Here is a 21,052-nt window from a genome sequence, read left to right on the forward strand (position 1 = left end):
TTGCTGGATCAAATCTGTTGTTCTGCCCCTGAGCAAGGCAGTTAACCTGCTGTTCCCGGGGCGCCGAAGAGGTGGATGTGGATTAAGGCCGCCCCCCTCACCTCTCTGATTCAGAGGGGTTGGGTTGAATGCATTCAGTTGTACAACCTACTAGGTATTCCCTTCTTTCCTTTCCATAATCGACATCCATGTCTTCGGCGCCCGGGGAACACTGGGTTAACTGCCTTGCTCAGGGGCAGAACGACAGATCCTTACCTTGTCAGCTCGGGGAGTCGATCCAGCAACCTTTCGGTTGCTGGTTAACCCTCTCTCCCTCCCTCTCTCCTTCTCCCTCCCCCCAGCTGAACTTCCAGAGGAAGGTGGGGGTGATGTACTGCCGTGCAGGCCAGAGCTCTGAGGAGGACATGTATAACAACGAGAGCTCGGGGCCGGCCTTCGAGGAGTTCCTGGATCTGCTGGGGGAGCGAGTGAATCTGAAAGGCTGGGAGAAGTACCGAGCTCAGTTGGACACCAAGAGTGAGCACTGCACATACAGATCTGCTCTCTTAATTTGATCACTGGTGTTGCAGGGAATTTTCCTGCGCAGCAGGATGCACACATGTAGTGTATTCAAGGTTTAACAAGGCTTCTAACATTTGTAATTTTGAACTTATTTTGAACTTATAAATGTTGGACTTGATTAGCCCTAGCAACAAAATTTACCAGCCCCCAAAATATTTTCCATTAATTATAATCCACATAATAATTCACATTTCCTGTTTCTGCAGGATTAATTTTCCTGCTGTGAGAAACTGGACAAATTAAGATAGTGTGATAATTACTGTACAAGTGTACTTTCAAGACATTATCTATAGGCTGGATATAGCTCACCCTGTCTGGAGACACACACTATCTAGGGGGCATTATTTGCCAGGGAACGCATAAGATTAACACTATCTAACACTGTGTAATCGTAGCAGTATTGGGGGAGGTCGTATAGTCTCTGTGTTTGTCCTCCATCTTAATACTGTCCATCACTGTGTAATCTCAGCACCCTAGAGTCAGACCACAGTGTACTGACAGTTTAGTCTGTGTTTACACTATCTGGAGACTGTCTCTCACTCTGTTAACTACTAGGCTGAGAGCGACGTGTGTAAACCGTTCTCTCTCTGTGTGTGTGTGTGTGTGTGTGTGTACAGCGGACTCCACAGGGACCCAGTCCCTCTACACACACTACCAGGACTATGAGGTGATGTTCCATGTGTCCACCATGCTGCCCTACACAGCCAACAACACACAACAGGTAACAATACACACTGCTTTACAGGACACCAAGGAAACCCAGTCAACCAAGGGGCTTGCGAGTGGCGCAGTGGTCTAAGGCACTGCATCTCCGTGCTAGAGGTGTCACTACAGACCCTGGTTCGATTCCAGGCTGTCTCACAACCGGCTGTGATTGGGAGTCCCATAGGCTGGCGCACAACTGGCCCAGCGTCGTTATGGTTTGGGGGGGTAGACCATCTAAATAAAAATGTGTTCTTAACTGACTTGCCTAGTTAAATAAATAAATGACCAGCTATAGCAATGATGGTGTGATAACATAGTATTTAGAAGGTACTTTTGAAATCTGAAGGCTTGCGCACATCACACCGACTGGATGTGGATCTAGCTTTCGTTTGCTAATCGTTCAGCGCGCTGTGTTTTAGGGACCACCCGCTGTAGACGTCTGACTGCCGATGTTTTTCACGAGATTCTACATGTGGGGTCGCAAATGACTTTCAGAGATACTAAGTACTCTTAGCCAGCAAATGCAATTGGTGTGTTTGAGCCTTAATGCGATCAGAAGCAGAGGTCCTGATCTTTTATTCAAGCACGGTCTTTTTATGTTGAAGAGAATAATCAACTTTCACAAGCAGCATTCCTGTAGTAAATCACAATTTAAAAAATAATCTTCTTGATTCTGTGTTTATTTCATGGTTATTCTTTGGTGGTAAAAGCTACACATTTCCCCATAGTAATATATTGAAATGAAGGCTTTCACGCTTGAGTAATGTCGCACAGCAAGCATGACAGACAAATTCTTTGTTCTTCTGCGTTTCTATGTCCAACACCCACTCTAAAAGCATGCTGTGTCTGCCTATAGCTACTGATATACTGCTTCTCTGTCTATTTGGCTGGCAGTCAGGCTAGGGAGCCTCTCACATGTCAGCTCTTCTGGTGGAGTGATTTGGAAACATGACACCATGCAAATAACTAATACCAAATAACTAACTGCACATGATCATTAGTGGATCAAATAACTTAACACCAAATAACTAACTGCACATGATCATTAGTGGATCAAATAACTAATACCAACTAACTAACTACACATGATCATTAGTGGATCAAATAACTAATACCAAATAACTAACTACACATGATCATTAGTAGATCAAATAACTAACACCAAATAACTAACTACACATGATCATTAGTGGATCAAATAACTAATACCAAATAACTAACTGCACATGATCATTAGTAGATCAAATAACTAACACCAAATAACTAACTACACATGATCATTAGTGGATCAAATAACTAACTACACATGATCATTAGTAGATCAAATAACTAACACCAAATAACTAACTACACATGATCATTAGTGGATCAAATAACTAATACCAAATAACTAACTGCACATGATCATTAGTAGATCAAATAACTAATACCAAATAACTAACTGCACATGATCATTAGTGGATCAAATAACTAACACCAAATAACTAACTGCACATGATCATTAGTGGATCAAATAACTAACACCAAATAACTAACTGCACATTATCATTAGTGGATCAAATAACTAACACCAAATAACTAACTGCACATGATCATTAGTAGATCAAATAACTAATACCAAATAACTAACTACACATGATCATTAGTAGATCAAATAACTAATACCAAATAACTAACTGCACATGATCATTAGTGGATCAAATAACTAATACCAAATAACTAACTGCACATGATCATTAGTAGATCAAATAACTAATACCAAATAACTAACTGCACATGATCATTAGTGGATCAAATAACTAATACCAAATAACTAACTGCACATGATCATTAGTGGATCAAATAACTAATACCAAATAACTAACTGCACATGATCATTAGTAGATCAAATAACTAATACCAAATAACTAACTGCACATGATCATTAGTAGATCAAATAACTAATACCAAATAACTAACTACACATGATCATTAGTAGATCAAATAACTAATACCAAATAACTAACTACACATGATCATTAGTAGATCAAATAACTAATACCAAATAACTAACTGCACATGATCATTAGTAGATCAAATAACTAATACCAAATAACTAACTACACATGATCATTAGTAGATCAAATAACTAATACCAAATAACTAACTGCACATGATCATTAGTAGATCAAATAACTAACACCAAATAACTAACTACACATGATCATTAGTAGATCAAATAACTAACACCAAATAACTAACTACACATGATCATTAGTAGATCAAATAACTAACACCAAATAACTAACTGCACATGATCATTAGTAGATCAAATAACTAACACCAAATAACTAACTACACATGATCATTAGTGGATCAAATAACTTAACACCAAATAACTAACTACACATGATCATTAGTGGATCAAATAACTTAACACCAAATAACTAACTGCACATGATCATTAGTGGATCAAATAACTAACACCAAATAACTAACTGCACATGATCATTAGTGGATCAAATAACTAACACCAAATAACTAACTGCACATGATCATTAGTAGATCAAATAACTAATACCAAATAACTAACTGCACATGATCATTAGTGGATCAAATAACTAACACCAAATAACTAACTACACATGATCATTAGTGGATCAAATAACTAACACCAAATAACTAACTGCACATGATCATTAGTGGATCAAATAACTAACACCAAATAACTAACTACACATGATCATTAGTGGATCAAATAACTAACACCAAATAACTAACTACACATGATCATTAGTGGATCAAATAACTAATACCAAATAACTAACTGCACATGATCATTAGTGGATCAAATAACTAACACCAAATAACTAACTACACATGATCATTAGTAGATCAAATAACTAACACCAAATAACTAACTACACATGATCATTAGTGGATCAAATAACTAATACCAAATAACTAACTACACATGATCATTAGTGGATCAAATAACTAACACCAAATAACTAACTGCACATGATCATTAGTGGATCAAATAACTAATACCAAATAACTAACTGCACATGATCATTAGTAGATCAAATAACTAACACCAAATAACTAACTACACATGATCATTAGTAGATCAAATAACTAACACCAAATAACTAACTACACATGATCATTAGTGGATCAAATAACTTAACACCAAATAACTAACTACACATGATCATTAGTGGATCAAATAACTAACACCAAATAACTAACTACACATGATCATTAGTGGATCAAATAACTAACACCAAATAACTAACTACACATGATCATTAGTGGATCAAATAACTTAACACCAAATAACTAACTACACATAATCATTAGTAGATCAAATAACTAACACCAAATAACTAACTACACATGATCATTAGTAGATCAAATAACTTAACACCAAATAACTAACTACACATGATCATTAGTGGATCAAATAACTAATACCAAATAACTAACTGCACATGATCATTAGTAGATCAAATAACTAATACCAAATAACTAACTGCACATGATCATTAGTGGATCAAATAACTAATACCAACTAACTAACTACACATGATCATTAGTGGATCAAATAACTAACACCAAATAACTAACTACACATGATCATTAGTAGATCAAATAACTAACACCAAATAACTAACTACACATGATCATTAGTGGATCAAATAACCAAAACAAAACAGCTTCCCCACTCTCTTGACTACCTCGCTAACCCTTTCTCCCTCTCTCTCTATCTCTCTCTCTCTCCCAATCTCTCTCTCCCAATCTCTCTCTCCCTATCTCTCTCTCTCTCTCTCCCTATCTCTCTCTCTCTCTCTCTCTCTCTCTCTCTCTCTCTCCCAATCTCTCTCTCCCTATCTCTCTCTCTCTCTCCCTATCTCTCTCTCTCCCTATCTCTCTCTCTCTCTCTCTCTCCCTATCTCTCTCTCCCTCTCTCTCCCTATCTCTCTCTCCCTATCTCTCTCTCCCTATCTCTCTCTCTCTCTCTCTCTCGCTCCCTCTCTATCTCTCTGTCTCTCTGTCTCTTTCTCTCTCTCCCTCTCTATATCTCTCTCTCCCTCTCTATCTCTCTCTATCTCTCTCTATCTCTCTCTCCCTGTCTCTGTCTCCCTGTCTCTGTCTCCCTGTCTCTGTCTCTCTCTCTCTCTCTGTCTCTCTCTCTCTGTCTCTCTCTCTCTGTCTCTCTCTTCCTCTCTCCCTCTCTTTCTCTATCTCTCTCTCCCTGTCTCTGTCTCTCTCTGTCTTCCTCTCTCTGTCTTCCTCTCTCTCTCTTCCTCTCTCTCTCTTCCTCTCTCTCCTTCTCTTTCTCTCTCTCTCTCTCCCTCTATCTCTCTCTCCCTGTCTCTGTCTCTCTCATTCTCTCTCTCTCTCTCTGTCTCTCTCTCTTCCTCTCTCTCTCTCTTCCTCTCTCTTGCTCTCTTCCTCTCTCTTGCTCTCTTCCTCTCTCTCTACCTCTGGTCCTCTCTATCTCTCTCTCCCTTTCCTGCTACCCCATCTCTCTCTCTATCTCTTTCCCTCTCCCTGCTACCCCCCCTCTCTCTGTTTGGTAGTTGCTGAGAAAGAGGCACATTGGGAATGACATAGTGACCATAGTGTTCCAGGAGCCAGGGGCTCTGCCCTTCACTCCTAAGGCCATCCGCTCCCATTTCCAACATGTCTTCATCATCGTCCAGGTGGAACAGTCCTGCTCTGACCATACCTACTACAAGTGAGAAAATAACCTTCTCTCCTGCTCTACCACTGTACCTGGCTGCTCCACAACTGCCTCAGTTGGTTTATTTTCTTTCAGCATTATCAGAGATTACAGGTGTAAGAACTGTGTAACAACATGTTGGGAATCAAAACTATGACTGTTTAGCAAGACTATGATTATGAGGCTGGATTTATTTTTCTATGAGGTTTATACCCTAACACACTCTCTCTCTCCTTCCCCCTCTGCTGTTGTTGTTGACTATCCTTTTCCACCTCCTCTCTCTCTCCCTCCCTCCATCTCAGGGTGGCGGTGACACGCTCCAAAGACATCCCGTTATTTGGGCCTCTGTTCCCTAAGGGTGCTCGATTCCCCCGTTCCCCTGCCTTCAGAGACTTCCTGCTGGCCAAGGCGGTGAACGCTGAGAACGCTGCCGAGAAGGCGGAGAAGTTCCGCTCCATGGCCACCCGGACACGACAGGAGTACCTGAAGGACCTGGCAGAGAACTACGTGACCACCACGCCAATCGACTCCTCCACCAAGTTCCCCCTGCTGTCCCTGGGGAGCAAACGCAAAGACAAACTGAAGGGGGCCAAGGGGGCAGAGCTGCACAGTGCTGGGGCATTGGTCTGGGCTGTGATGGCCACCAGTGGGAATGAGGGGGAGACAGGAGGACACAAGCTGCCCTGTCTACTGGGGGTGTCAGCTGAATCAGTGGTGCTGATCGAGAGATACACACGGAGGGTGGTGTTCAACTGCTGCTGCCGCGATGTGATTGGCTGGAAGGCGGTGATAGACAGCAGGGCCATAGGCGGGCCTTGCCTGGATATCTTCTATGAGAGGGGGGAGGCTGTGTCAATCAGTGTGATGGACAGTCAGGCGGAGGAGATACGGGAGATGGTGCAGAGACTGGAGGTGGGAAGTCTTTCAAACACCGCTGCTCATATACTATTAAGTTAGTGAATCATTGTTTCTGTTCTGATGATACATTACTGGATAATCACTGTGTCCTGTTTCTGTGTCCAGTTGGTGACGCGGGGGTGCGAGGCACGGGAGGTGACGCCCCTGCGTGACGGGGTCGGCCAGCCAGGCTTCCTGATGAGCGAGGAGGGCTTTGTGACGGATCTGCAGCGGTTCGGCTATGCGGAGAGCGGGGGTCTGCAGCTGGGGGCACGGGTGGTGCGTCTGTGTGGCTACGCCCTGGTGCACCTAGGACCAGAGGAAAGAACCAGACTGCTCCGCACCGCCCACAAGATCCACATCACCGTCATCCCTCCAGATGAGAACGGCAAGCCCCGCAGGTCAGAGAGGGGGGTGAACGGGGGTCAGGGGTAGTGAAAGATGGATGGGGATACATGACAGTGGGGAGGGGAGGGTAACATGGTGAGAATTAAGGGGAGAGAAGGCTGGGGGAGAGGCAGATATGGAGAGAAGGATGGGGGTCAGGGTTCAAGGAAGTTTGGTAGGTAAAGACTAATGTTGATAAGGAGTTAAAGGACAAGGGAGGGAGTGAGGGAGGGGAACAGATGAATTCAGGAGGTCAGACACACACCATTCCAGGGTCACAGCTCACTCTGTTGTTTATGGCGTGTTGTAGTCAGTGTCCCACCAGCTGGTTAACCACCAATCAATGTCTCTAATGGCCTCTAATGATAGTGACCCAGGTAGTGGCAGTTAGCAAAGACCTCTACATTCTTCTAATGTCAGCCAGGTGGACAGTGTTACTGCAGCCTGGTAAAGGAGGAACTTCTCAGACAGAGGAAAGGCAACACTGTTAACAGGTTTTGCCATGTACATGTCAAACTGGCTGGTGGAGCGATCTACAGAGAGAGAACCCCTCATTAGTAGATATGGTTTTGACAGTCGTGTTTAAGAACAACCCCAAAAGTGTGGCCACTGTCAGAATGTTGTTACATCTTATAATAGGGAAGGACACCTCTTGGATTTCAAAGAGATGCCATGTTTTTTCATAGGTAAATATATGTTTTTATTGTTGTGCAAAATCCTCAGAGGTACTGCTCTAGAATACTGTACCATTCATGAATACACGGAGTGTATTAAAAGGGATGTATACATTTATGTCATATTTATTCAGTAATACCATCTTGTTAGTGAAACTTTTCTTGTTCTCCTGCTGTCTCTAATGGCTCCAGGAGTTTCTCAGAGTTATACCAGAAAGCCATCCAGGATGCAGAGCGTAAGCCTGGGGAGGGCCAGTCTGGAGAGGCCTGGGTGCTGGACGAGAGGGAGGAGGAGGAAGAGATGGAGGAAGAGGAGCGGGAACAGGGAGAGGGGAAGGAGGCGGAGACGATGGAGGGACCAGCAGAGGGAGGAGAGGCTGAGGACAGGCTGTCAGAGACTGGACAGGGTGAGAAGGACCAGGGGGACCAGGGCTCCCTCCTCTCCCCACCCAGCCTGCCTCTGTTACGGGCCACCTCCCTGCAGGACCACCCACTCAACCAGACCGTGGAGATCACCCCCTCCCAGCTAACACGCAGCTACTCCCTAGAGAGGCACCCGTCCTGCCGAGACATATGTGACAGGTATGTGACCTCCACCCTCAGCCCCATCATAAACCTCAGGTTATTTATTCCTCAGAGGATTCTCTGACATCCGTGTCATCACGAGTTCAAACATCATGGTTTTCACTAGGTATTATTGTGTGTGTTTATGGTTTCATCGAATGAACTCAAATTTTAGCCCAAATCTCAGCTATCCTGAAGATGACTAGATGAACTAGTTTGCCCTCCAGATTGGATTGGAAAGTCATTAGTGTAAGCAGCGGATTTATAATCTGTATATGTCTCAATCTTTGTGTCTCTCTGTGACAGGCATGTGTATGACAACGTGGGTGTGAAGTTGAAACATCACATCTATGAGAACCCAGGGGAGCTGAGAGACGCCACGCCTGACCTCATCCTGGCTGTCAAACCCAAGATGCCCCTGGACGAGGAGCAGGTACAGAGACACACACAGGCATGGAGACAAATGACAATCTGGATAATAATCTGATCAAGGTCCCCACCCCCTAGTCTGACTGTTTCTATCTCTCTCTCTTTCCCTCTAGTTTGTGGGGGCTGAGTTGGGTGAGGAGAGGCCATCAGCGAGTGACCCTTCCCTGTCCTCCACCCGGTTGTCATGTCTGAACAGAGCAGAGAGAAACTCCCGAGCCCTGAGCCTACACAACTCCATCACCAAGAGTGGGTGTTCCACCACACCACTCACTCTGTCCTGCATAACATCCCAATTCCTCTCCAATCAATTCCTCTCCAATCAATTCCTCTCCAATCAATTCCTCTCCAATGTCCTTACACACCTCATTATCATAACCACATATCAACTACCCCTAGGTAGACGTCCTAGTTTTAGGTGAGGATGGTGATGTGTGTTATGAATCCCATTTACCATGTATATCTCCTGTTTATTAAACAGCACTTTAACACAATAGCGTCTATTAGAGACTGCTCAGCGATGTTGATCACCCCCCTAGTGATGGCAAACAGACAGTTGTTCCACTGCCACAACAGCTTGAGAGTGAGAGCAGTAAAACAAAAGAAAGCTAACTGTAAAGAGAGAGAGGAGTAGCTATGATAAGAGAAGGTCTATGAAGGCCAGGCCGTCTGAAGGCCTCTGCAGACCCTGTGCCAGCTGATGAGGCCATGCCGAATGGTGCTGAAATGGAACAATTACAACTGTTCAAAAATGCTCTCTGCTGTAATTGAGACTCAAATCCCTTTTTAGCCCCAAGACCCTTTCTCCCCTAAACCCCTCTCCTCATTATCCTCCTTTAGCCCTCCCTTCCATCCCCTTTGTCCCTCTTCTTTCATCTAGGCTGCCCCCTATCCCCATAACCCAATATGCCCCCGCCCCTCTACCACCCCCTACCAGCTACACACCAAAGGAGGGCCAGATGGGGGGTGGGCTTTAGGCTGCCTCAAATCAAGGATCCCTTTTGGACCATCTGCTCTCTCTCTTTCTCTGCCGTGAGGCTATGAGACTCATCACAGTGTTTCTGTAAGAGCTCACACTCATCTTCTCAGCAGATACTTCAGCTTTCTTGGAGGAGATGGTCTCTGTTTCCCTCCCCACACTCCAGAAGGCCGTCACACACAGAGATTGAAAGAACCCACTTCTCGCTCTCACACTGCAGCTAGTCGGGCAGCGCCACCGAGGCAGCAAAGCATTGTGGTAGCACCCCCTGGTGGTGGCTCTTTGTCCTTGTTGAACCACAGAAGGAATTTGCCTGCTCATAAATCCCACAATTCTGTTGTTGTCATGCTGTATTGTCATGGTCTGCTGCTCACCTTGTTGATATGCCTTTGTTATGAAAGCCCATTGAAACTTTGTTTCTCTCTTCCAGTCCTGTCGGAGACCACAGATTCCTCAGAGGAGGAGTGGCAGTCTATAGCTGATCTAGCCACAGCATGCCGCAGCATCCTAGAAGCCTTGTCACGTGAAGGTAAGAAGACATCTATCTGCATGGGATGACAACAGATTATGTTATTTTACTAAATGCATCTACAGCTGTCATATTTGATACATTACCACAGGAAATTGTCAAATTAGCACTGTTGAAAACAAAATACTTTATTTTCTATCGAGTGTATATGGCTGGCTGTGTATGACTGGCTCTGTGTGGTTGGGCTCAGTGACTAACATGGGTAAGTGATGTGTCATATTTCACAACGTAAAGCAGGAGATGGGACCCAAGGAGCAGACTCCCTGACAGATGGCAAGCTAAAGGACATGAAGGACAGGTGGGTTTGGGTCTCTAGCTATACACGGCTGGTAGCCTAGAGGTTAGAGCGTTGGGCCAGTAACCGAAAGGTTGCTGGATTGAATCCCCGAGCTGACGAGGTAAAACTCTTGTCTTTCTACCCCTGAACAAGGCAGTTAACCCACTGTTCACCGGTGGGCTGTCAATGAAAATAAGAATTTGTTCTTAACTGAATTGCCTAGTTAAATAAATGTTAAATATCAAATTAAAAATAAATACATGCACACACTGAGATTGGATCACTGTAGACCTCTATGCATGTCTCTCTGTGTATGTGAACTCCTAATGGTGTCCTTATCCTTTGTGTGGATCTTCCTGTGGAAGGTTGTAAATCAGAGATGGACTTTTGAACAGTGTGCTTATTTCAGCCTCTCTGTTGCTCATCATGATTCTTGCTCTTTGGCATATTGCCTGTCCTTAGATCTCCCCTCATCATCTCTCACACTCTCTTTCTTTAACTCTCCAACTCTCTCTCTCCTGCTGTTATGTATTCTCCTTCTTTCTCTCTGATTAATAATCATTTGGTGGTTGCTTATATTTGTCCTATTTCATACGTGTTAATTGGACATGTATTTTTGTGCATCTCGCAACTCCCCCTGAGACCCCCCCAGAGAGTGGGGTCACAGCCAGTACCTCAGCCTCCTCTCTGTTTGACTCAGTGTGATGGCATGCTCCTCTTTTACCCCATTCTCCCCTTTATTGTGTCTCCCATTCTGACTCAAAGTCTCTCTTGCTCACAAACATACATCTATTTTACTCACTATCTTTTCACACAAACACAAAACAGAGAGGATACAGGCAGCGCCGGCCCCAGGCATAAGCGACATAAGTTGTCTCCTAGGGTGCCCGACCACCTGTCAAAAAAAAAAATATATATATATACACTACCGTTCAAAAGTAACTTTCTACTGAAACTTGTCAGTCTATTCTTGTTCTGAGAAATGAAGGCTATTCCATGCGAGAAATTGCCAAGAAACTGAAGATCTCATACAACGCTGTGTACTACTCCCTTCACAGAACAGCGCAAACTGGCTCTAACCAGAATAGAAAGAGGAGTGGGAGAATTTTTTTTGTTTAAGGACATTTTGAGCCTGTAATCGAACCCACAAATGCTGATGCACCAGATACTCAACTAGTCTAAAGAAGGCCAGTTTTATTGCTTCTTTAATTAGCACAACAGTTTTCAGCTGTGCTAACATAATTGCAAAAGACGGCCTCCCGGGTGGCGCAGTGGTCGAAGGCACTGCGTCGCTAGCTGTGCCACCAGAGATTCTGGGTTTGAGTCCAGGCTCTGTCGCAGCCGACCGGGAGGCCCATAGGGCGGCGCACAATTTGCCCAGCGTCGTCTGGGTTAGGGAGGGTTTGGCCTTGTCCTTGTCCTTGTCTCATCGCACACTAGCGACTCCTGTGGCGGGACGGGCGCAGTGCATGCTGGCCAGGTGTACGGTGTTTCCTTCGTCACATTGGTGCGGCTGGCTTCCTGGTTGGATGGGCATTGTGTCAAGAAGCAGTGCGGCTTGGTTGGGTTGTGTTTCGGAGGACGCATGGCTCTCGACCTTTGCCTCTCCCGAGTCCGTACGTACGGGAGTTGCAGCGAGGAGACAAGACTAACTACCAATTGGGGTGAAAAAATAAAAAACATAATTGCAGAAGTTTTTTTTAAATGATCAATTAGCCTTTTAAAATGATAAACTTGGATCAGCCAACACAACGTGCCATTGGAAAACAGGAGTGATGGTTGCTGATAATGGGCCTCTGTACGCCTATGTAGATATTCCATTAAAAATCTGTCATTTCCAGCTACAATAGTAATTTACAACATTAACAATGTCTACACTGTATTTCGTATCAATTCAATGTTATTTTAATGGACAAAAAAATTGCTTTTCTTTCAAAACAAGGACCCCAAATTGTTGAACGTGAGTGTGTATTTTTTTGGAACTCAATCTGTTAGAACAGTAGAACAGTTGAATACATCAAGTGCATTTTCGAAATTTGGTTGACCCTCAGAAGTTTTTCTCTTGTCATGTCAGTTACTAACAGTTACTCAATCAGCTAACAATTTTTTTGATTGGTCATTTAGTCTAGCCGGGGCCTCCCGAGTGGCGCAGTGGTCTAAGGCATTGCATCGCAGTGCTAGCGGCATCACTACGGACCTGGGTTCGATCCCAGGCTGTGTCGCAACCGTCCGCGACCAGGAGACCCGTGAGGCGGCGCACAATTGGACCAGCATTGTCTGGGTTAGGGGAGGGTTTGGCCAGCGGGATGTCCTTGTCCGGTGATGTCCAGGCCGGGCGCATACACACTGACTTTGGTCGACAGGTGTACGGTGTTTCCTCCGACACATTGGGGTGGCTGGCTTCCGGGTTAAGCGAGCAGTGTGTCAAGAAGTGGGGTCGTGTTTCGGAGGATGCGTGGCTCTTGACCTTTGCCTCTCGAGTCCGTACGGGAATTGCAGCGAGGGGACAAGACTGTAACTACCAATTGGATACCATGAAAAAGGGGTAAATAAAAAAGTACAAAATAAAATATAGCCAGCTATCTAAACTTGTGGTTGAATTATCGACAGGGCCACTAAAATGTTTTGCCTGCGAGGTGGTGTGGCCCCCCCAACCAAATTTTGCTCAAGGCCCCCAAAAGGCTAGGGCCGACCCTGGATACAGGAAACATACAGACAGCACCAAACTATGTGCATTATACTTAGTGTGTGTCTCTGTCCCGTTTCGCCAGTGACTCACCCGGCCACCTGGAGGAGAAGGTGTCCCAGCTGGAGGACATGCTGAAGAGGCTGCAGGACGACTTGCAAAAGGTACTCCCCATTCAGATGGCCAACCATAGTCCCTCCCCAGACCCCCCCCCCCCACAGCATCCTGCCCACACAGTGACCCCACGACCCCCCCATCCCGTCCACTTACCCCACACCCTACCTTCTCCTCACCCAACCCCCTGATTCCTACTGCAGGCAGACAGACAGACAGACAGACAGACAGACAGACAGACAGACAGACAGACAGACAGACAGACAGACAGACAGACAGACAGACAGACAGACAGACGGAATGTAGAAGTAGGGTGGGCCAAGCAAAAGAAACCTGTCTTGTCATTGGGCAGGGTGAACAGAGGAGGTGAGAAGATTGGCTGGAGGGACTTTGGGCAACCATGCTCACTCTCTCAACACTAAGTGGCCAATGGCAGTAGAGGCAAGTACAGCATGAGATTTTTCCTCTGTTGTTGCGTTGAGAACAAAATAACAATTGGAAATGAAACTACTAAAAAACAGACCTGAGTTAATTAACCCAATAACCCAAAACGACCTGTGGGGTCCTTCATGGATGTGAACGATGTAAGCAAAGTTCCTCCTCGCAAACCCTGAAGGTCTGACAGGCTGTCAGTCATCCCTGTGTGCAGCCTCAGGACCTCAGCACCATTTCTCCATTCACAGGCTCTTCTCTGGGAAACATGGGGACTTGGGGATGGATGACCTTTGAAGCCTTCAGAACTACTGAATGACTAGCTGCTCTTGTAGTGTTGGTTACACAATGTAGAGCATCTGGAGAGGAAAGGAAGACTGAAGCAAATAGGAGAAAGGGTGAGAGAGTGAAAGAAGGAGAGAGAAATGAAGAGGGTCTGGAAGCCTTCCAAGCATCCTTAAACACATTTGGGTGAGACATGAATCCTTTGTTACAGTAATGAAGGTGTTTCATCTCTGAGGTCAACTGAAACCCCATGGTATGCACGGTGCTATATCTCCAACGTAGTCCTTTTCACCACTCAAATATCAAAGAGACGCCACACTGCCAGTGTTTAAAACTGCCATCCAACTAAGTGAATGACATTCTAAGGATTTTAGTGCAAATGCTATTCGCTCAACTTCTTGAAACATGTGAGACATGAAGCACACATACGAATCAAACTCTGCAGATATTATGGTTACAATCCTGTGGCCATAACACCAACATAACCAAAGTCTTACCCTCTGTTTTCGTAACTCCCTACTCTTCCTCTGAACACTCACCTTTAACACAGTGTTATCATCAATCTAGACAACACACAGACATTAACAGTCAGGGACAATGAACAAGGAAGGAAGATGACCTAACAGGGACATGCCACATCAGATGATCCATTTTCTCTGTTGTTTACCTTCTGCCCTGGTAGAGTGAGTGAGCATGGTTGGTTATGGGCTGTCCCAGTCCCATAGTATGTCCAGCAGAAACAAGTAGGAATTAGCTGAGACTGTGGGAATTGTGTTACCTCAGAGTAGCTGGTTAGGCTCCATTCAGAAGTGTGATGTGAAACATGGACTACTTTTGGTTAGTCTTTGGTTTCTGTCTGACTGCCAAGGCGGGAGGGTTGACGGTACTGGAGCTAGTGTAGTATGGCCCAATGAACACCCACCTGATGTGGTGATGATCATTGGTTACTTTGCTTTCTGGTGGACTCTCATCTTTACATTTATTCATTTTCCAATTCTGAAGCTGAGTACTTGTTATTTCAGGTGTATTGACTTGCTCCAGGGCACAGTTGCATTATGGTCCACTAGGGAGTTGAACCAGCAAAGCCATTCAGTACTGCGGCTACCAAAGAAAATTCCTATTGACCCAGATTGATGATAACTGGTCTCATCTATCATGAATTGTTATTGTCAACTATCCGTAACCTGTCTCCTCCTCATCCCACGACTCACTGACATCACATCACATCAGACAGACAGATGGACAGAGACGGACAGACAGACGGACAGACAGACGAGACAGATTGACAGGGGTCAGTCTGGATAGAACCCCCTCTCTGTGTAGATAGTAAAAAATATCAACACCATTACATAAGGCGTGGGGAGGCAATATAATTAAGCAATAAGGTACGAGGGGGTGTGGTAAATGGCCAATATACCACGGCATAAGGCTGTTCTTATGCATGACGCAGTGCCTGGATACACCCCTTGGCAGTGGTATATTGGCCATAAACCACAAACCCCTGAGGTGCCTTATTGCTATTATAAACTGTTTACCAACGTAATTAGAGCAGTAAAAATAAATGTTTTGTCATACCCGTGTCAGTTAAAGGTTTAGTGTTAAGGCAATAATGCTGTTGGTAACACTGGTTGTGCTGGTAGTGGCCCCTGTCTGTTTGTCTACCCTAAGCCTCCGATTTCCTGTCTCTGTCACAACTCTTGATACAGTTTGTGAAATAGCAAACAGGAAGCATTTACTATGGCAAATCACCGCTCTAAAAATTGCAATAGCTGATTTCAAACTGAATTCCAAGTAGTGAGAGATTAGGGTGACCCCTGCTGTTTGGTTGATGAGGAATGCCAGACATTTTGGAGCTTTCGTCTTTATGGAAATCTCACTTGTATAACAATCAGCTACATTGGAAATAAAATATTATGCCAATTCCTCTGCTCTCGTTTAATGAGAGATTGATTTATTAATTGGTTGTTTGGTCTGGAACAAGTGGTTGCCATAGTAAATCTGTCTAAACATTTCCTCCATACTCCACTTCTCCCTATGGAGTGCTTTTATAGAAGGAAATTGGTTTGTATTTGCGTGTGTGAGTGCGTGTGTGTATCTGGTGTGTGTGTGTGTGTGTGTATACTTCTCTAGTACCCTGTCTTGCTTGCACTGCTACCACAAGGCATGTATGTGTATGTTTGTGAACCTGTCTGTCTGCGCGTGCCTGCTATCCAGCCCAGTCCAAGCCAGACCTCACCCACCTCCACCCACACCCAGATCCCTCTCACCCCTCCATCCATCCCAGCCATGGTGGTCTGACAGACGGGTGTTGTTGTGTGCCGCTCCCTGGCAGGAGAAGGAGGACAAGGCGGTGCTGCAGGCCGAGGTGCAGAGCCTCAGGCAGAATAACCAGCGGCTGCAGGAGGAATCCCAGAGCACCGTGGCCCGCCTCATCAAAGTCACCGAGCTGCTGTGCAATGTCAACAAGCCCTGCTAGCTCTGTCACAGTACACACTATGTGTACACAGACACACAAACACACACACAAACAAACGCACACAAACAAACACACACACAAACAAACGCAGACAATCAAGATCATAAACACATTCCGGACACACCACATTCAATATTGTATACAAACACCCATGCACAATACATCAACATACTCTATTACTGTTGCTCACTGTATATTAATACAGACACACACACACACACACACACACACACACACACACACACACACACACACACACACACACACACACACACACACACACACACACACACACACACACACACATGCATAATACTCTGCATTCTGTAGAATGATATTTGAACTCTGGACCAGCCCATGAGTGTCAAACCAACTGAAAAACAACCCTGAGTCATTTCTCACCATCTGGTCTTCTCAATAGCTTGACCAGTTAAGAGGCATATCCAGGGTTGCTCTTTACCCAATAGTGTGTTTCTTTGTACCGTGAGTGTGCGCGTGCGTGCATCACCATGGTTATTTTATCTTGCTTCACATACTTGACAAGTTGGGCAGAATAGCAATTGCGTAAAGCTACACAAATGATTTAGATGAAGAGACATGTGCAGCATGTTTGATGGCTGTTTATTTCAATTGACCCAAAGTGTGTGTACAGTATGTAAACAGTAGTCTCTCTCCTCTCTGCTCAACCCTCTCCATGATATGCAACGTCTCGGACTGAGAACAAACAGCTCAGCTGTGCACCATTAGAGGGGATGGCCTTGGAGCTACATAGGGAAAATGACATGCATGCAGGCAGCCTGCTTGAAAAGACGGACTGATGCATACTGACCCTGCCTCTCTCTGCCAACCTGCTCACAGAATGGTTAGTTCATTGTGTAGAGACACTATTCTCTCCCCTCCCTACCGCCTCAGCTTCATTTGAAGGGTTATGGACTTGAGTCGGCAAGTAACAGAGTATTTCACATCTGCTTTCAGGGAATGAGATGCAATTTAGTTATAAGGGAATTGACTCACCGAATGCACTCAGAGAGCTGGTGGTGTTCCGTGCAAGTACTTGAGATGGATATGGAAGTGGATAATGCCTTGGATGAGGATGAAACAATGGAACTTTATCCCTTAAAGAATGGCTGTAGAAGCTACACTGTAGAAAGTACGCCTCCTGCTGGACTGAGCCATGCATTGCCACACGGCAGCTCTCCTTTCAAAGAAAAAAAAATTGTAGAGATTTAATGTAAACTGAACAGGATTCCTTTAGTGAACACAGCCATCTGTGTTCAATTATATTTTGTGTTTGTTTGTTTGCTGGCTACAATGATAATTCAGTGTATTTGAAATTTATTCGGAAAGGTTCTAGAGTGGTTGACTGTGGGTGAGGGATTCCCTCATTTCATCTTTCTGTGTGTGTACCTACTGTATGTGTTTCTGCGTTGTTTTTGCACTTTTAGCATAACCTATATGGGCATGGGCCAGGGCACTATTTAACCTCCTGCCCAGGTTTATGCCTTGCTTGAAAAATGAACGTGGATTTGATCTCACCCCACCTCATCTTCAGGTCCACTGCTGATGACGCCAATAACAATATGAGATCAGAGGAGGACGGGATTATTCCTCCTCCAAGACTATTCTGCCAAAAGACGCCAGGGCAGATCTCCTACACCCCACTCAGACCACTGGACCCAGCTGTGACACGCCCAAAATAACTAGACTTAAAATTTGGAAGGGATGCCAAACAATCGTCAATCACACTGTCTCAATGCTACTTTTTAAAGACCTACCCTTTTACTTCCTCTTGTGATTTTATTTTAGAGTCACTGTGATTGCCCGGTACCAGCAGATTACCATATATTCTAATGAAATAAAACATCTAAACTTTATCTATATGTGAAGATGACATGTACAGCTGAAGTGTTCAATGTTACTTAGCGCATTCGGTTGTGTATGCTGTCCATTGCAGGATGGTTTAACATGCAGACCAGTGTAAATGTGGCCGAACAGGCTGTTTGATCCATGCTGTTTGAAATGTTGGAAATGCCTTGTTGGAAATGATTAGTAGAGTTGAGAAGTGGAAGAATATCTGATGTTTTACTGTGTTCTTCTGTATAGTTCTTTAGATTCTAGGAGGTTGTTGAGGCATGATACTGCACCAGGCAACTTCCTAGCTCCCCTCTGTGTTTGTGTGTGTGTGTGTGTGTGTGTGTGTGTGTGTGTGTGTGTGTGTGTGTGTGTGTGTGTGTGTGTTTGTGTGTGTGTGTGTGTATGTATGTATGTATGTATGTATGTATAAAAATGTAATAACTTATTAATCTTGCAAATGTGGAATCCTTGTTGGCTGTTTTAATACAAGGGGGGGGGGAGCAATTACATGTGCTAAAAAGTTAAACTGGTATGGTGGGGGTTGGTTTTCAGGAATAATCTTTTTTTTGGTAGAAATTCAAACATAAGAAGACAGCAGGAAAATATATTTCTGCAATGTTCTAGTATTGGTTATCATTATCATATTACTATTGAGCTATTCATTCAGAGCTCCTACGTTCACATTCAATAAGGTCTCTAAAGCCACTAGGTGCGTGTTAAAGAGTGACTCTCAGACTGTCCACAGAGGACCGGACAGACAACATGGTCAGACTGGTTCATGTGAAGGCTTCTCTCTCAGACATTCTGCCTACCTGAAAGTGTAATGAACGGTAACTCAGCTTGGTGTCTTCATTTCAGTTCTTTATGGTAGCAGACAGTGACAGGTTGTCCTGTACCCTCCAGAATAGACAGGTGTGTCTGCCACATGACAGACGCAGATGTACGGTTGGTTGGTATGGGGTCTCTCCAGGGTCCGCTCTGCAGCCCTAATTAAATCTAAAAGAAGACCTACAATAAGATGGGTTTAGGGACCCCAGGAAATTGTCAAATGGGTTATATGAAGATGATATGAAGTTTGTGTTTTGTTAGGTTAATGGGAATTATTCTGTATAGCACTGGTTAAAGACCAGTATCTCCAACCCTATCAAAATATAATCATTTGATGCAGAAAAACGCAACTTTCCACAATCATTTGGACAAGTATAAACCATCCTCCAAATCACACTCTTGAGTGCACTTTGAAGACCCATTTATGCATCACAGAACATATGTCTGACACCTAACACAGAACGTATGTCTGACACCTAACACAGAACGTATGTCTGACACCTAACACAGAACGTATGTCTGACACCTAACACAGAAAGTATGTCTGACACCTAACACAGAACGTATGTCTGACACCTAACACAGAACGTATGTCTGACACCTAACACAGAAAGTATGTCTGACACCTAACACAGAACGTATGTCTGACACCTAACACAGAACGTATGTCTGACACCTAACACAGAACGTATGTCTGACACCTAACACAGAACGTATGTCTGACACCTAACACAGAAAGTATGTCTGACACCTAACACAGAACGTATGTCTGACACCTAACACAGAACGTATGTCTGACACCTAACACAGAACGTATGTCTGACACCTAACACAGAAAGTATGTCTGACACCTAACAACACATTACAGATAGGAACAATTCAATAGGCTCTCACCTGCTGTAGGCTACTTCAGCTGGCAAATGATCTCCAACAAGCCAATAGGAAACCTGTGAGAAAGATCCCTGCTAGAGACATGTGGCTGTTCCCTCCTCCCCTCCATGCTGTAAGAGCACAGATAAATGAACAGTGTTTTCCTCTTATTGGTTTGCCTTTTATGTCATGGCACCATCCTTACAGGAAACCATGGCATCAGTATATGCCCTACTTACCACACAGAGCTGGAATGTCAAGATAGAATACAGGACATGATTACCAGTAGAACTACACATGAAGTCATATCCTGGTGTAGGTTTACGGCAGGCCTGGGCCACACATCAGGTCAGAACGGTAGCACACATTATGCACTCAGCTCAGCCAGTTAAAGAGCTGACGTTACCATAACCAGGCAGTGGCACACTGAGGGAATGTATTGTAAAACACAAAAACATGTTTTCGGTATGATGCCACCTCTAAACCTGTTCTTTCCCTCACAGGAAGTCAACTGACTAAATGTTGTTCATGTACTGTGAACTGGAGGACATGGCAATAAAGAATCCTTTAGAAGTGATTGGTGTGTCCATGTTGTGATTCTCAATGTTTCTTTCTTTCTGAGACCTGACAAAGGGCGGTGTTGGGAAGCTGATATCACTTTGTTCAATATATCATTGGGGATTGTTCTTTTGATGCTATTCAGTGTAATAAAAAGCTACATATTGATAACAATGTAACAACAAGATTACAAGTCCTGATTTGAGGGCATCATTAGTTTTACTCTGTCTGGTTAATGAAAT

General features: G+C 44.3%; 1 protein-coding gene across 9 annotated transcripts in view; it reads left to right on the forward strand.

Annotated features, from left to right (window-relative positions):
• The window catches only part of zmp:0000001168 (signal-induced proliferation-associated 1-like protein 2), a 46,609-nt gene extending 25,780 nt beyond the window's left edge, over positions 1-20,829 (forward strand). For 2 of the 9 annotated variants that reach the window (XM_036968316.1, XM_036968318.1), the window contains exons 5-16: positions 342-516; positions 1,179-1,282; positions 5,832-5,989; positions 6,277-6,886; positions 6,998-7,272; positions 8,125-8,514; positions 8,803-8,929; positions 9,039-9,171; positions 10,332-10,430; positions 10,665-10,728; positions 13,479-13,557; positions 17,676-20,829. In XM_036968316.1, the coding sequence (XP_036824211.1) occupies positions 342-516; positions 1,179-1,282; positions 5,832-5,989; positions 6,277-6,886; positions 6,998-7,272; positions 8,125-8,514; positions 8,803-8,929; positions 9,039-9,171; positions 10,332-10,430; positions 10,665-10,728; positions 13,479-13,557; positions 17,676-17,930 (2,469 nt within the window). In that variant the 3' untranslated portion in view covers positions 17,931-20,829. Of the gene's footprint in view, positions 1-341; positions 517-1,178; positions 1,283-5,831; positions 5,990-6,276; positions 6,887-6,997; positions 7,273-8,124; positions 8,515-8,802; positions 8,930-9,038; positions 9,172-10,331; positions 10,431-10,664; positions 10,729-13,478; positions 13,558-13,859; positions 14,559-16,438 lie in introns of those variants that run through there. The other 7 variants (XR_005040533.1, XR_005040532.1, XM_036968320.1 and 4 more) reach the window with 7 other exon arrangements.
• The last annotated feature ends 223 nt before the right edge of the window (positions 20,830-21,052 follow it).

Source organism: Oncorhynchus mykiss, chromosome Y (genome assembly GCF_013265735.2).
Source record: "Oncorhynchus mykiss isolate Arlee chromosome Y, USDA_OmykA_1.1, whole genome shotgun sequence".
Classification (NCBI taxonomy): domain Eukaryota; kingdom Metazoa; phylum Chordata; class Actinopteri; order Salmoniformes; family Salmonidae; genus Oncorhynchus; species Oncorhynchus mykiss.